Genomic DNA, 16,257 nt, shown 5'->3' on the forward strand with positions numbered 1-16,257 from the left:
TTTAAATATTTTTATAGAATCTGCTACCCAAGAATTCATGAAGGAAAAATCTTTCTTCTGCCGCTTCAGGTAAAGCAAACTATTATAATCAATAGTCAGTATTTTGTGGGGACTTGGACTCAGGCACACCCTTGTATTTCCACATAGAAAAGTTGCTACTTTTCCCTGCAGCAATCCCTGCCTTTGATTTTCATGATTACTATTGAGAAGACATAAATGAACCATGCTAGTAAAAAAATATGAAATTTCCTCATTTGAATGGAAAATGTTATAAATTCATTTTTGAAAATCCCCAAAACTATACCATATTTAATAATCTATAACAATGTAATAACTGAACTATGTTTTTTCACATTTTAGTGCAGGAAAAGTGAATATAAATGAGAACGACTACCACCCGTTCCGTATGACCCCATACCTTATTAAAATACAAGATATAGAAGATCAGCTTTGTTGCATGTTGCTTGCAGAAAAGGTACACTCTGGTTATGAAGGTAATGCTGTATTATTTTTCTATTTAAAGCAAAAAAAGACATAATATTTCACAAAAAGTACTCATCTTTTGAGGAAGCTACCATTGTTCCCATATGAAACGCCATTGTACTTTGTAGAAAAAGGGACTCAGAAGATAATTAGTTTAAAGTAACCTTTGTTACTAATCAAGTTTACTTGGTATTAGTATTTAACGCCTCCCTATTTTTCATATTCCTCCTTTTACAGTATATATGTATCTTAGAAAATACAGCTAATTGGTTTCAACTGGATATATAAGTATGCATAGAATTGGTAGTCTTATTTCCATATTTTATTTATTCTTACTTTTATACTTTATATACAGCTCTTCTACTCATATGGCACCTAAGGCAGCTGACAATGTCTGATTAAAGTATAATTTCTGATTAAAATAGTTTTGACAGTTTAAAGAATGATTATTTTATTTTTGTGTTATGATCAATTGGTTAGTTGGTTGGCTTATTGTACACCTTTCAAGAGTAATTCAACTTTATCCAGAACAGACTGAACTCAAATCCTAGAGCTGTTTTCTACTTATCAAAAAAGCTCTATCTAGTCTGATTTTAATTTTAGCTTGTTAATGCTTATGTACTTCATTATCAAATTTAGTATTTAATCAAATTAAATGGAGCAATATATTTGGATGTCATAAGCATAACATTCATTGTAAAGATTTCTTTGAATGGTTTCATACAGAAATTGTATAAATTTGGAGAAAGATGGAGCTCCATATGAGCCCGTAGTCTTGTTGCTTAGTTGTTGAACAGTAGTCCTTTAGCATTATCTAGCAAAAAAGATTATAACAGTCATAAAACTATCAAAGCCCAGTTGACAGAAGAAGTTGACAGGTCTAAGGATATAAATAAATAATAATGTATTTAGTTTATTACTATCATACATCATCCACCAAGACAAGGAAAGCAGTTTCAATCCCATATCCCAATTGAACCTGATTGAAATGGATCCAGATAATCAGTATTCTCCTGATGTCTCCAGAGTGCAAGGCTACACATCTGGAGTGAGGCAAATAAGATGTAGAAAAATAAGAGTTCTTAACTCCCTTCACTGCTATGAAATTAACTGCAAATGGCTTTCAGTCCCTGCTTGGTCTCCAAATTTTCCTTGTGCTCAAACTATTGTGCTTTCTGTTTCAGATCCCTCAGTTTCCCAATAAGCAAGGGACTTTCTGCAAAGGAGAAGGTTTTATTGAATAATTTTGTCTAATACCCATACCATTTTAATTAGTAGTATTGCTACAATTTGCAGGAAAATCTGAAGTGATTTCAATAAAACATTTGTATATATCAGTCATATAGAATAAACTATTTTAACCAGTTCACTACTCCAGCAGAGGGTTATACTAGTGACCAAATTAAAGCTGATCAAATAATATTTGTGCCAATGATCTTACATAGAACTACTGTGCCTTTTAGAATACCAACTTTACTCTAACAGACTACCAGATTGAGAGTATGCTAAATTCCATTTGTATAGTCAGATAGTAATTGGGAAGGTCCATGGTTATTGATTCAAAATTTGAGGTACTCAACCCATGCCTCTTTCAAAGTGCCCACAGTATCTTAAAATTGGAAATATTAGGTAACAAATTGGACAGTGGACCAAAATAATCCCAATAAACCCAGGCCCAAAAGTATAAATTGGTCAACTGTTGCATAGAAAATTGAATCAGCAAGATGGAATTTTCATAGACTCCTACCACAATAGACACTTACCATGCCACAGTCGATCTGGTCTGTACAGCTAAGTAACCTTGGAAACAGATCTGAGGGGGAAAATATTTATCTTCCTGGTGATAGATGACTTATACATCAGCATTTTCATTCAGAGGTTAAAGCTTCAATGAGAAAAGTCTTAATAGCAAGTAACCTGACATTTAAAACGGCTTTTAGGTAGGACAAGTGAGGGGGAGATCTTTCTTTAATTGTTATCACCATGACTTTTTTTAATAGATTGTTCCTGTATAACAGCCATGCTGAAAGCTCCTAGCATGTGTACATTTTATAGTAATCTTGCCTAACAGAACGTATGAAAATTTACTTACTGACTCCTCCCAAAATCTCATCTCCCCCCCACCCCCGCATGCCATAATGAAGCCAGCACAGTCAAGATTGACAGACAAACGTATTCCTTATTTATTTATTTATTTATTTATTTATTTTATATTTGGTGCTTCTAGACCGCCCCCTCTCCCAGAAGGGACTCGGGGTGGTGTACAGTCCATAGAGAATATCACAAAATACAATAAAAAAGTGAAATATGTACAGTTTGGAGGAGGTTAAAATGCAATTAAAAGAACTGTACAAAGCTAATATAAATATAAGTTTTAAATCCCTAAAACAGACACAACAAATTTAAAAACCCCTAAGATAGCCAGATAATAATACATTTGCCAGGAGGGACAGATTGTAATTATGCCAGGCCTGCTAATCGGAACAGGTGAGTCTTCAATTTTTGCCGGAAGGAGCGGAGGTCAGAAGTGGTTCTAATGTCGGGGGGGGAGGTCATTCCAGAGGGTTGGGCCCATCACAGAGAAGGCCCTACTCCTTGGTGTCGCCCGTTGGCATTGCCTAGTGGACGGCACCAGGAGAAGTCCCTCCCTGTGAGAGCGAATTGGCCGCAGGGATGTATGTGGGCTCCTTTGATCCTACACACTCAGTTCCATTCATCTCCACATCCAACTGGAAACCTGTTGTGCTGCTATCCTCTGCTTTCCTCCACCCTTGACTCTTTTGCTTCATGTCTACCTTCTTTGTTGATTTAAAGGAGGAAAACATATTCTACCTAGAATATTGCTTGTAGTTCATGTACTACCAGTTGGGCAATAAAGATTTTGTTTATCCTTTCCTGTAATATTCGAAGTATTATTCAATAAAATAGGCTTTGCTAATCTCAATAAAATGATTAGATTCAAGATTTCAGTGTTTTAATTATATTTATTATAATAGGATTATAATGTCATAAATTTAAATAATTATAACTTGTTTATTTCTATCAAGTGATTAGTCTTAAATCTATTTAAAATACAAAAGCAAACAAACTGATCACACTGTTTCACAGGTCATCTTGCTTTTAGTACCAATTGCTGTAAAGAAATTGAACACTCCAAAAATTATCTGTTTCTTTAGTGTACTCTGTTTACATATTTTTTTTATTTCTATTAAATGTCTTCTTTTTTTCTTTCAGCACTTAGAATTCCTTCTAATAAAAGAATCTTTACAACCATCCATACACCAAGCTGCTTATTCCAAGAAATAGATGAAAGGTGAATTAAAACTACCATGCTTAATTTTTTTATATATGTTTTGCTGCTTTGTTTATGAAAATAATAATTAAAACAGGTAATGTACACATATTATAATAATGCATGGATTTATGTTGTTGGCTGTTGTCAAATTATGAAGAAAAAAGATCTGCCTAAAATTTTTTAAAAATGAAATATAATTTCTTTCAGAATGATTTTGTTTGTCTTTTCTCTCCATTACTAATAGCATTAAATTCTGAATGAAAAACTTGCATTACAAAAATTAAAGCGACATTCCCCAACCTTTGCAGCTTGGCAGCCTGATGAGGGGAAGAGGGGAACTAGATTACGTGAGCAGTGAGCTTGTGTGTAGGCGGTGTGTGCAGCTCAATTTACACAAGTTGAGCTGCACATTCGCACACCAGCCCACTGCTTATGTGGCCCAGGTGCAAATAGCCCACGGCTTAGCAGTGGGCCACAGTCTAAGGGTTGGGGGACCTGTGGATTAAAGGACAGCATAGCTATATTCATACTGCTACCTGAGTTTTATAACTGTATATAGATAACTTTTACAAAGAGATAAATATAACTATTTTTCCCACTGTTTTGCAAATTTAAGTGTGATATAAATTCCAGATATACTGTACCTATTTTTATTTAATTTCAATTGAAATTAAATTGATATACTCTATATAAAATATGCTCTATTTTTATTCTAATTCTTTTTAAGAGCTGTGCCTCTGTTGGGATATTTACCCCAGGACTTAATTGGAACTCCTGTTTTACCACATCTTCATCCAAGTGACAGAGCTTTAATGCTAACAATTCACCAAAAAAGTATGTTTTTCTACTTTTGCTTTTCATGAAGGGTGGGAATCAAAAAATGAGGAAAACAAATGCAATAGTGCATAAGGGATGTTCATGGAATTTTAAGAAATATTTAACAGATTGATCTCCTGATTAAATTTTGATTACTTTCTCCACACCATTTGCTTCTTCTGTCTTGTTTATTTGTAGATTCAAGTATCTGAGCAGTGGTACCAACTTTTCTATCTTAATCACATTATTGGTGACAGAGAATAGATGAAGCAATAATTATGCCCACTGATGTAAAAAACAAAAAAACATGACACCCAAAGAACATGATACCTAAAGAATTCAAAATTGAGATGTATATGTGTATACTTATGACTGAAATATTATTCCATTAAGATTTGAGATTGTTCACAGTCTCAAAGGAAATGTCTTCTGTACCTGTAAGGAAACAATTACAGAATCAACTATGCCAGATCTGTCACAGAGAATGTGACAGCTTTAACACTATGAAGAACAATGCTTTGTAAAACACCTTTTGAATGCTTTATACAGCCTTATTTTCAAGTATTCAAGTATATATGCAAAATATATTAATATCTAGTTGCATCCTTTCAGTAACCTTCAATTCCTCAATAGCCTCAGTCTAATCTGTTTCAGAAAAAAAATCAAATATTTGACAATTTAAAACATTATAAATATTGTTAGCATATTGTGGAAGAATTTAATTACAGCCTTCTAATTGCTCCAAGTCTAGATTCAATGTAAAATTTAGAATCTTGAATTTAGGCATACTGGGTAAATATTATTCTTGCCCATTTTCAGCACTGCAAAGACAAAATAAGTTAATTTTACATTTTCATGTCGGCAGTTATTTTCATCTTGTACTGAGCTAAAACCAAATTAGATAATTCATGCTAGTCTCAAGTTCAAAGAATTGTTTTCATCAAACTGTTAGTAACAAGCAAATCATTTCTCCTTTAATATTTACAAGTTATGTAGTTTTAAAGTGCTATTGATTTTCAAAAGATCACTTTTCTCTATTTCTTTATCATTAAAGCTTGCATGATTTTTTTTTACAGTACTTCAGTATGGCGGACAACCATTTGATTATTCACCAATCAGATTCTGTACTAGAAATGGTGAATATGTAACTCTGGATACAAGCTGGTCCAGTTTCATCAATCCCTGGAGTCGAAAGATTTCATTTATAATTGGAAGACACAGAGTTAGAACGTAAGAAATTAGTGTCAATAAAACAAGAATTCATGAGATGAATTGTTTGCAGGAGGTCTTACATTAGAATGTGCCAAAATCTAATTATACAATTAAAGAGATCCTCTGTGTAAAACGATGGTGATGGTGTGGTACCCATCTAAATTAGGTCTCCTGGAGAACTTTTCTATCAGTGTAAAAGCTGGTACTAGGAAAGGCCAGTCCAAATTGGTAAGGCAGTAAAAAAATAATAGGTTCTCCTTATCCCCTTCCCTTGAAACAAGGTCCAGATTAGTGTATTTTAGAAAAGTTGTTGTCAGTTGTATGATTGGCGTCTTACACTAGGATCTCACCCACATTTCCATCATGGATGCCATTGCAGACTGTATCCAATATACAGTAGCTTATTCAGGGACTAGTTATACAATATAGTATTCCTTCAAACCTACACTAAAGAGGCTTTAATGATTTCCTCGTGGGAATTAAATTATCTAAGTTTATGCAATTCAGTCTAACAATTTCACACAAACCTTTTGAAATCATTGGATGTTGTCCTGTGAAGATTTCTCAGCTTTCTTTTTAAGTGATATATATGATATGTGGGTAGTACATGGATAAATTTAGAATCTAAGATATTCTAGCTTACGTTCATTTAGTAATTATGAATACCTTTTGGAAAGTCAAAATGTCAAGGTAGTGGCACTAATTTGCATGCATATTTTAGAAATGATTTCTTTAATGAATTGGGAGCTAACAATTGCATTTAAATTTGCATGTGTTGAATACTAAATGTTTATAAGAAACTTACAGTTATCCCAGATCTTTCAAGTCTTGTCAAGAGTTGCTTCAGATTACATAAATAAAGTCATGTTTGGAGAATGTAAGCCTGAATATTTGATCAGTTTAAATGTTTATAGATGCAAGAGAGAAAAAAAACAGACTACATGTAACTGAAATAAACAAACTTGTCATTGTATATTATTAATGCAATTTAGGAGCCCTTTGAATGAAGATGTATTTGTACCTAAGCACAGAGAAGAAAAAATGCAACATCCTAATACTGAAGAAATTACAGAGCAAATATATAAGCTTTTACTACAAGTATGATATTTATTTATTATATATTTATTCACAGATATACATACACACATGTCAGAAGCAGATAATCTCGAGTTACAATGGTGTCAGGTTCCGAAGGGATAATGAAACCAGCCAAACACAGAAACGGTTTGAAATGCAGTTTGTATTCTTCCTTCGGCACGAACTGACCAATAAAGCACTAAGGCAATGAATAAATTGTGAGAGCTGCCACCCTGTGCTTCCCACCACCTTTTACAGCTACATTGGTAATTGAGATAAGCCGCACCCCACACGTGCACACACCCATTACCTTGTGACCCAGAGCAAAACCACCCGGCAATTAATCATGGATTGTTAGCATGAATTTCTTCAGTTTGTGTAGGTGGGATGGTGAGTCTTGGCAGCTGGCCCAGTCTTCTCCCCTGAATGGCAGCTCCAGGCCTCGGAGCTAACAAATGGCAGTGTGGACCAGAAATGCCATCCCTAAGCAATGCGCTGGTAAGGCATGAAGTCACATGACCGTGTCATGTAGTGATGATGGTCCCAGTAGTCTTTATTGCCATTATAACTCCAAAGAATCATATGGGCTTACGGAAGAAGCAGGAGGGCAGGTAGAGGCTGTGGACAAATAGGGTGATGAAACAAGGAGTGTGGGCAGGTAGAGATGATCCCCAGGATTTCTCATTCTGTAGTGGGGCTCCTCAAGAAAAAGTGATGGGAGCAATTTATGGGCATGATGTGCAACCTTCTCTGCTCATTTCCACGTTGACTGCTTGTGGGAAGCCAAAAAGGAAGATTGCAAATGGTGATTACATGACACAGCTCACTGCAACGTCATGATTACAATCTGATAACCCAGATTGAATTCATGTGACTGCAGGGATGCTGTGATAGCCAAAACTTTGAGAACTAGTCATAAGTCCATTTTTAGGACCACTGTATCTTTGAACAGTTGTTGAACAAATGGATGTAAGTTGAGGACTACCTATACACACACAGACACAAACATAAATATTTGATCTGCATAACTGGTACCTTCAAAATATTGAAAGTTTTGCAAATGGAATTCTGCTTTTGGTGTTTCCAAATATCCTTATTGTGTGCTGAACCCACCTCACAGGATTATTGTTGTAAGAAAATGGGAGGAGGAAAGTGTGTGGATTGTGTTCTTCATCCTTGAGTTATTTTTGAAAATAATAAAGGAGGAATGCAAATAAATAAGGTTTCTGACTAGCAATGTCCTTCATTATTACAATATAGCTATATCTATATTTTTAGCCTATATATAATAGTAGCTCTAGTGGCTATGGAAGTTTGGGAAGCAATGGATCACATGAGCACCTAATGAGTGTGGCTTCATCCAGTGACAGCAATGGGAACAATGAAGATACTCAGAAGATACAGAAAACTGTAAGTTTGGCATTGTATTCTATTAATATTTTCAATCTAATGAGAAAAAGGTAGTGGTGGTTTTTCTTATAAATGTGACCCAATTAAACAATTGCTAATTAATTATTCCAATGCTAATTAAACATGCATCAAGTATGGTTTAAAGACTGTTTGTTTTCTCTTGATTCCAGAATTCTTTTCAAAATATTTATAAAAATGGAAGTGTGGACAGAACTTATGCCTCCTTTGATTCTATATTAAAGCTTGAAAATCAGAAGAAATCTGACAGAGGTATAAAGCAAAGTCAATTTAAAAAAATTACTATCAGCTATTTTAGTTATCTCTTCAGTTATTTTAACTATACTTTTTGTCAAATGCACTCAGTCCAACCCCGCTAATGGTAGTCATTTTGTGTGGTAATTTCCTGTATCTTAGATAGCAATAGCAATATCATTTAGGCTTATATACTACCCCATAGCACTTTACAGCACTCTCTGGGAAGTTTACAATGTAGAAGCATTATTTGCATATTGTCCCCAACAATCTGGGTCCTCATTTTACTGAACCTGGTAGAATGGAAGGCTGAGTCTACCGTAAGCCCCATCGACATCAAACTGTGGGCAGAGGGTGCCTGCAATATTGCACTTTAATCCCTGCGCCACCGGATCTTGAGTTGCTTATCTTCTTAGGCTTGGTTTTATCAGTTTCCTGACTCTAGAATGTTTAATTATGGAAGAAAAATTGAATGAACCTCTGTTTTATTTTTATATTGCTCAGAGAAACCCACTGACTTCCGTGATCATACCAATAGTACCACTCAATTGTTTGGAAATGATGGCATTGGGACTGCTTGTCAAAGGAGTCTAGTTGCAAAAGAATCAACTTGGGGGAAACAAATGATATATTCATATCAACAGATCAGCTGTTTAGATAACGTTATCAGGTAAACAATAATGTATTTCACTGAATTATTGGTGTGTATGTGTATGCACATTTTAAACTGATTGTTTTTATAAAGTTTTAAAGTTGCTTTTTCTTGTAGATACTTGGAAAGTTGCTGTGCAGCTGATACTATGCAGAAAATTACTCACCTGTCACCATATACTGATGTAGCACTGAATACTGATATATATAGAGAGAAAATGAATGCTGATACAACAAACATATCCACAGGTATTGGAGACATTGTTTATGGATTTCACAGAGAAGTCTTATGCACATTTATCTTCAGCTAATATTACTCCTTACCCAAGTGTGTTTAGGATTTCAGCTTCCATTTGGGCAACATTCAATCTTATAACATGGTCTTTCCTAAGCTGAGCCCTACAATGCATGTAAAGCAGTCACTTTAAGAAACAGTCCATCTTTTCTTCTTCAGCCATGATGATATTTAGTTAACCAGCAAGAACCAGCAACAGTGAAGCAAGGAAACTTGTGATATATTCATGTTACTGGTAATTGTCTATTCTGTATTATTAGGTTTCTCAAAGACCAGAGAACGTGGTAGAAAAAAAGTATACAATAATTTTCAACAAGCAAAATATGAACATTTTGATTTAATGCCAATCTTAGAAATAGGTTTACTATTTATACCATATTGTATAGTTTTTGTTAACTTAGCATTTAGTACATCATGTTTATGAACAAATTGCTTTACAGTTCATGGGCATTTAAATACTCTAAATATTGAAATTAAGAGAAAAATAATTCATGTTCTTGTGGTCATTCAGAAACATTTCTTTAAAAAAGTATTGCAGGGAATATTTGCTTTCATTATAAATAAAATACTTGAAAAGCAGTACTAATATTTTATTCCTCTTCCCCAGTGTAAATCTGTAAAAGGCAGAAGGAATGACAATTCAATGCTTTAGTCTTGATGACAATGATGGAAACTTTTATCAGGGAAACATATTTACAAGCTCATGAAATGAAAAAGTGAAACACACATAATTTAAAAAAATTATAGGAAGATGAAAAACTACACTATATAAATCTTTCCAAATCTTTATCATATTTTTGACTCCGTCTAGTAGATCTGGACAGTTTCACCTGTCATCATGTTTTATTTGTTTGAAAAATTTGCATTTATTCTTTTTATTCTTTTCTCTTTGTGTATATGGTGTGTTTATGTTGTTACTGAAAAGAAAGGGGTCAGTCAAAAACTCACATAGGTCCTGCAGTGTTGGAAACATCTGACACATCCAATGCTTCAGCTCTTATGGATGCTTCTTTGACTTTTCCTGGACAACCTGAAAGTGTAATATCTTTTGTCAGTCAATGCAGCTACAGCAGCACCATAGTTCATGTTGGAGATAAAAAAACACAGCCTGAATTAGGTATAGTACCACTTTTGTTATGAGGTAGAATATGACTCTCTATTCTCTAGAATAAATGTAGGAAATTTATTTAGATATTTAATTTTAATAATTATGTGCTCTCTTTCCTATATAAACTTTGGCAGACTGCTATAGACATTTATATTTAACATGTTTACAACTTTTTAATAACATTTTAAAAATGCTATATGTCTGTCTTCAAATTTATTTGTAGAAATTATAGAAGACAATCTATCTGGGATAAAATCCACAGAGAATCAAACTATTGTTCTACAATCTAATAGTTCACAAGAGAAAAGGAGAAAAGCTATATTTAAGAAATTTTGCCTTACAAAGGATAGCCTTGCAATACATACTCAAAAAGAAGAATTGAGTTTTATGAATAAGTGCAAAGAAATAAAAAGATTCCATATTTTTAAGTGTGCTTACAATTGCTACTTTCAAAAAAGACCCAAAGGATGCCCAGGAGAACATGGTATGTCTTTTAAAATAATTATTGTTAATTTGTTTAAGACCTTATCTATATATATTTCAGTAAAAATGTAGATATGTGCTGTATTATATGCTTCTTCCAAACAGCAACAATATATTTCAGATCCATGAAGCAGCATGCTAGCTAGGGAATTGAAGTCCACACATCAAAGTTGCCAAATTTGAAAAACACTGTTAGCCAAATGAATGAGAGATTAAGTTATCATTTTCAGAGATATGTAACTTTCCTCTTCCTCCAAATCTACAAGTAGTGTGATTTGTCACTTTGTATGCAAAACAAGGAGACAATGTGTGTCTTCTAAAACAGGGGTCCCCAACCCCTGGGCCATGGACTGGCACCGGTCCATATGCACCAGAAACAGGGCCACACAAATGAGCAAAGCCCCATCTGCACATGTGCAGGATCAAGCAGAATGTGAAACCACGCCTCCCTGGTCTGCAGAAAAAGCTCTCTCCATGGAAGTGGTCCATGGCACTGAAAAGGTTAGTGGCTGCTGTTCTAGGAAGAGACAATTTGGTGTGGTCTAAAAATGAGAAATTGTGAGTTCTAGTCCCACTTTAGGCATTAAAACAGGGGTGTCCAAACTTGGGAACTTTAAGACTTGTGGACTTCAACTCCCAGAATTCCCCAGCCAGCCATGCTGGCTGGGGAATTCTGGGAGTTGAAGTCCACAAGTCTTAAAGTTCCCAAGTTTGGACACCCCTGCATTAAAAAAACTGCCGCTCTCTCATCCCAACTCACCTCATAATGTTCTTGTTGTGAGGAAAATACGGGAAGGAAGGCGTATTGGTAGGTTTGCTGCTTTGAGTTGCATATGAAAAGAATGGTTGGATAGAAATTTAAAAATAGAATAGAGTCAAAACAAATGTTCAGACACAATTAAATACCTTCTCTTTCTAGATATGTGTGGATTACACCATGGTTCTGGAATAGCTTTATCTTGCAAGAAAATTGGGAGAATCAAGAAATCTAAACAAAAACGACACAAGCAACTTGATTCTTCAGACAATAAAACATATGGTACCAAACCCTTGCATAAATTTCTTCTGCTTAGCCCAAATCCATCAAATAATTCACAAGTTTCAACGATTATGCCCACCGTTTTTCCATCTACAGGAACCAGACCAGCGGGTCCTGAAGTTTCTTCATCTTATTTTAATGAAACACAGGATTTCAAAAAACATTGTCCTCTGCCATTAACTGAGTTTGTTCCACCCTTAATGACTCCAGTAGTAGCACTTGTTCTCCCTAACCCTGTATGTCCTCAGACAAACAATAGTATTCCTCAGACATCTTGTCTTGAGCCATCTGGTTTTTCTGTTCAGCCTTCTTTCTCTTCAGAAACTTTGCTTACAACACTTCCTTCATTTGCTGCCTCAAACAAGTTCCCTCCTGAGGTAGATTTTTCAGCACAACCATTTTGTTATAATTCTCTAGCAAATAGTGAAAAGAACCCTGTTGTAGAATGCCAAAATAAGCTGCCCCGTTCCTGTACACCAGAGTCATTGGGTCAGTCCTCATCAGCGTTGTTCCAGTCACGGTGCAGTTCTCCTTTACAGTTGAATCTTCTGCAATTAGAAGAAATGCCAAAAACCTTAACAAGTGGAAGTGCTGCTATAGAGGGAAATTATGGGACTTTAAATGATGGCGAGATTACAAATGAACAATTAAGCAATGATAAAAGAAAAGCATCATGTGCCGTAAGCATTACTTATATTTACCTATTTATTATGCATGTGGGAAATTCTTTACAAATTGTCATTACATTTACTTGATACAGATATTCCTTGACTTACAACCACAATTGAGCCCAGAATTTCTGTTGCTATGCAACACAATTAAGTGAATTTTGCTTCGTTATATGCCATTTCTTGCCACAGATGTTAAGTCAACTGCTGCAGTTGTTAAGTTTAGTAACATAGTTGTTAAGTGAATCTGGTTTCCCCATTTACTTTTCTTGTCAGAAGGTCACAAAAGGTGTTTACATGACCCCCAAGACCCTTCATAAATACATGTCAGTTGCCAAGCATCCAAATTTTTATCATGAGACTAAGGGATGCTGCAACAGTCATAAGTTTGAAAAATGGATACAAGTCATTTTTTTCAGTGCTTTTGTAACTTTGAAAGATCGCTAAACAAATTGGTGTAAGGCAAGGACTACCTGTAGTGCATAGTATCTTCAGTTTCATATTTTCTTTAAGAACTGATTGTTTTAAAGGTATATAATCAAAACACAAACTGGTGTAAAAGCTACTGTATTACATTAAAATTGGAAATCTTCAAACTAGAAAATATGAACAGTTTTTAGTATGTTTACACAATAAAGCTAACTATTCTTATTTGTCTGTTGAGCCTATATCGCAGGCAATTACATATTTCAAGGGACTTTATAGATCATGTAGCCCAAGTCTCTGCTTATTGTAGAAAATCTAGAGCAATAATTGGGGACAGATTGTTCCAAAGGTGCTTTTCAAAAGACAACTGGACTTTCTTGGGTTTTTTCCCCTAGAAAACGTTTTGCTTCTTATCCAAGAAACTTCTTCAATCTGAGAATCTCCATAGACAATAGCACAGGTTGTTGCATGGTCTCTCTTAAAGACTTCCAGCAAAAGACAGCCCATGACTCCTGTACAAAGTATAGAATGTACATTATTATAATTTAGATTAAATTCCTAACTAAACTATGCTTTTTGTCCATAGCTCTCTTCTACTAATATAATTGCTATGTGAATCTTATATAATGAGCTTGAACCCAATCCACTTACTGAAAACTAAAATTTCTTCCTTAAATCTTTAAAGGGATACTGTTTTATTTTTGTTTATTAAGGTTAACACACCAATGGAAGTTCAGAATAGTGATGACTTTTCTTTATCTATTGATCTACTTGATTTACTTCAAGAAGACACAAATTCAGTCACTGGTTCTGTTTCATCAGGAAGTTTTGCTTCAGTAGCTGCTGAGTCTTTAGATTCTGGATCAAATGGATGTGATATGTCAATTTGTGGAGCAGGTAATGTGGCATGTGCCAGTATTTTTGAGGCAGTTAAATGGGGGGGGGGTCAAGTTTTATGAATGAACATATTGTTTTTCCCTTCTGTAGGATGTAGTGAGACAAGTCATATCAGCAAGTATATTGGAAGTATTAACTCCTCAAAAAATAATCCTAAAACAAACTGTCCACAAATGGAAGAAAATAGACAGTACATTAAAAGTGTCCTGCAGGATCCTCTTTGGCTCTTGATGGCAAATGCAGATGATACTGTTATGATGACTTACCAGATTCCATCACGGTAATTTAGTTTTAATTTTGAGTAAAGTTGCATAATATCTCAACTAAGTAATAACATTTCTGATTTCTATCAGCCATTGTCTATTGTTCATATGAAAACGTATATTTTCTTCAGTGGCATCTACAGGCTCTTGCTACTTTTGCCAGAATGACTACTTTGTCCCTACTTGGCCCCCACAGCCACCATTGGTTTAATTCCCTTAAACCAAGTTTTACTTTTGTGGGCAGAGGACCAACACCATATTTCACTGATTTTCAAATTAAATCCAAATTAAGAATTTTTGATAGATAATTGTTTAGCTTCTCCTGGAATGCATTCAGTGAAAGAGAGTTCACCATTCCTTCAGTAATTAATTCCACTGTCAAATTTGTTTGTTAAGAATTATTTAGTAACATTCAGTCAGAATTTGCATTCCTGCAAGTTAAAATCATCCTACTGTATCCTGCACTCTAGGATGATGGAGAACATCACTTGACTTTTGTAATATCTGTTTAAGAACTTTTAAATATTTCTCCCTTCAGTTACCTTTTACTTAATGCTAAAAATATAATACCCAGTTCCTCCAAATGGCTCTTTAGAATAGTCTTCTTTGAGATTGTTCCTAAAATTACAGAAGGTACATGAGATATTATGAGAACTCAACTAATATATAATATAGTAGAAGTTTCATTTACCAGGATTGGAAAGTCGACAACTATCTACGTGACTAACTTCACATAAAAATTGAGTTTTTAATACAATATAGAATTAAGCATTGTAATAGGAACCTTAAATTGATGCAGTTAAAATTACATTTTCCTTTTTTAGCATCCACACCATGATGTGATACATTCAGCTTATGTTCAGCCACAATTGTAATATTTTTGTCATACATATGGTTGTACCAAGCCAGGTATCCTTCTTGTTTGAACCTTTTCCCCCCAGGCAAATAACTTTGCATTTCTTTGTATCATGTCTCATTCTGTTGTTCATCAGTATTTAGAATAGATGCTCATAGTAAGAGAAATCAAATTGCCTCTAGTTCATTTGTACCAAAGCCATGAATTTTATAGGAAAAATATATCTTGTTCTGACTTTCTCTTGCACTAGTGATGTTGATGCTCAAGCAACAGAGATATGACATTTTCTTTATTTCCTTTGAAAAAGAGGACATGTAGATTTACCTAATAATCTAAAAATAAGGTATAAGTGTTTGATCCACAGCTATAACGGCAGCATCCATGGAGACCTAATTGGATGGCTCTGGGGTTTTTATCAGTAATTATAAAGAAAAAACTTTACCCTACTTCTTTGCGATTTAGTGGTTTTTCTACCATTAGAATTATATGTGGAACTTAGAATTAGGCATAAGAGAGCTTTATATATTTGTCACCGTGAAAGACCGAAATTGGTGAATGTCGACATTCACCGGTGAATGTTGGTGAATGTCGACATTCACCGGTGAATGTCGATACATACCAATTTCGGTCTTTCATAGTGACATATATATAATGAGTCAGCGTAACACTTTACTTTTGCTTTTCAATTCGCGGTCCTGGAAACTACTCGTTCTAACCAGGCAGGATCGCAGGTTTTAAAAAAAAAGAAGTCCGTGAATAGAAGATGCTTAAAAGGAAGCGAGGAGCCAAGGTGTCGAGAGGATAAGGGTATTAGGGTAAGGGTGTCGAGAGGATAAGGGTATTTAGCAAATATTTCGGACATACACCAAGCGACTATGTGAATGTCGACATTCACCGGTGAATGTCGACATTCACCAGATTTCGGACTTTCACAGTAACATATTCATCATCTGCTCCGTTGTATAAGCCAATAAACAACATTCTTAATTGCATTTTTTCTTTGTGCCATCTAAACAGAAGCAATTG

General features: G+C 34.7%; 1 protein-coding gene across 6 annotated transcripts in view; it reads left to right on the forward strand.

The window, feature by feature from the left end:
* The window catches only part of PER2 (period circadian regulator 2), a 31,314-nt gene that overhangs the window by 12,220 nt on the left and 2,837 nt on the right, over positions 1-16,257 (forward strand). For 5 of the 6 annotated variants that reach the window (XM_081956162.1, XM_081956161.1, XM_081956160.1 and 2 more), the window contains exons 6-20: positions 18-69; positions 361-494; positions 3,718-3,796; positions 4,506-4,612; positions 5,671-5,824; positions 6,799-6,904; positions 8,162-8,293; positions 8,464-8,563; positions 9,050-9,215; positions 9,315-9,445; positions 10,417-10,608; positions 10,823-11,083; positions 12,002-12,801; positions 13,929-14,112; positions 14,203-14,392. In XM_081956162.1, coding sequence (XP_081812288.1) covers positions 18-69; positions 361-494; positions 3,718-3,796; positions 4,506-4,612; positions 5,671-5,824; positions 6,799-6,904; positions 8,162-8,293; positions 8,464-8,563; positions 9,050-9,215; positions 9,315-9,445; positions 10,417-10,608; positions 10,823-11,083; positions 12,002-12,801; positions 13,929-14,112; positions 14,203-14,392 — 2,788 coding nt within the window. The remainder of the gene's footprint in view (positions 1-17; positions 70-360; positions 495-3,717; positions 3,797-4,505; positions 4,613-5,670; positions 5,825-6,798; positions 6,905-8,161; positions 8,294-8,463; positions 8,564-9,049; positions 9,216-9,314; positions 9,446-10,416; positions 10,609-10,822; positions 11,084-12,001; positions 12,802-13,928; positions 14,113-14,202; positions 14,393-16,257) is intronic. The other variant, XM_081956165.1, reaches the window with a different exon arrangement.

Source organism: Natrix helvetica, assembly GCF_964273705.1.
Source record: "Natrix helvetica genome assembly, chromosome: 5".
NCBI lineage: Eukaryota > Metazoa > Chordata > Lepidosauria > Squamata > Natricidae > Natrix > Natrix helvetica.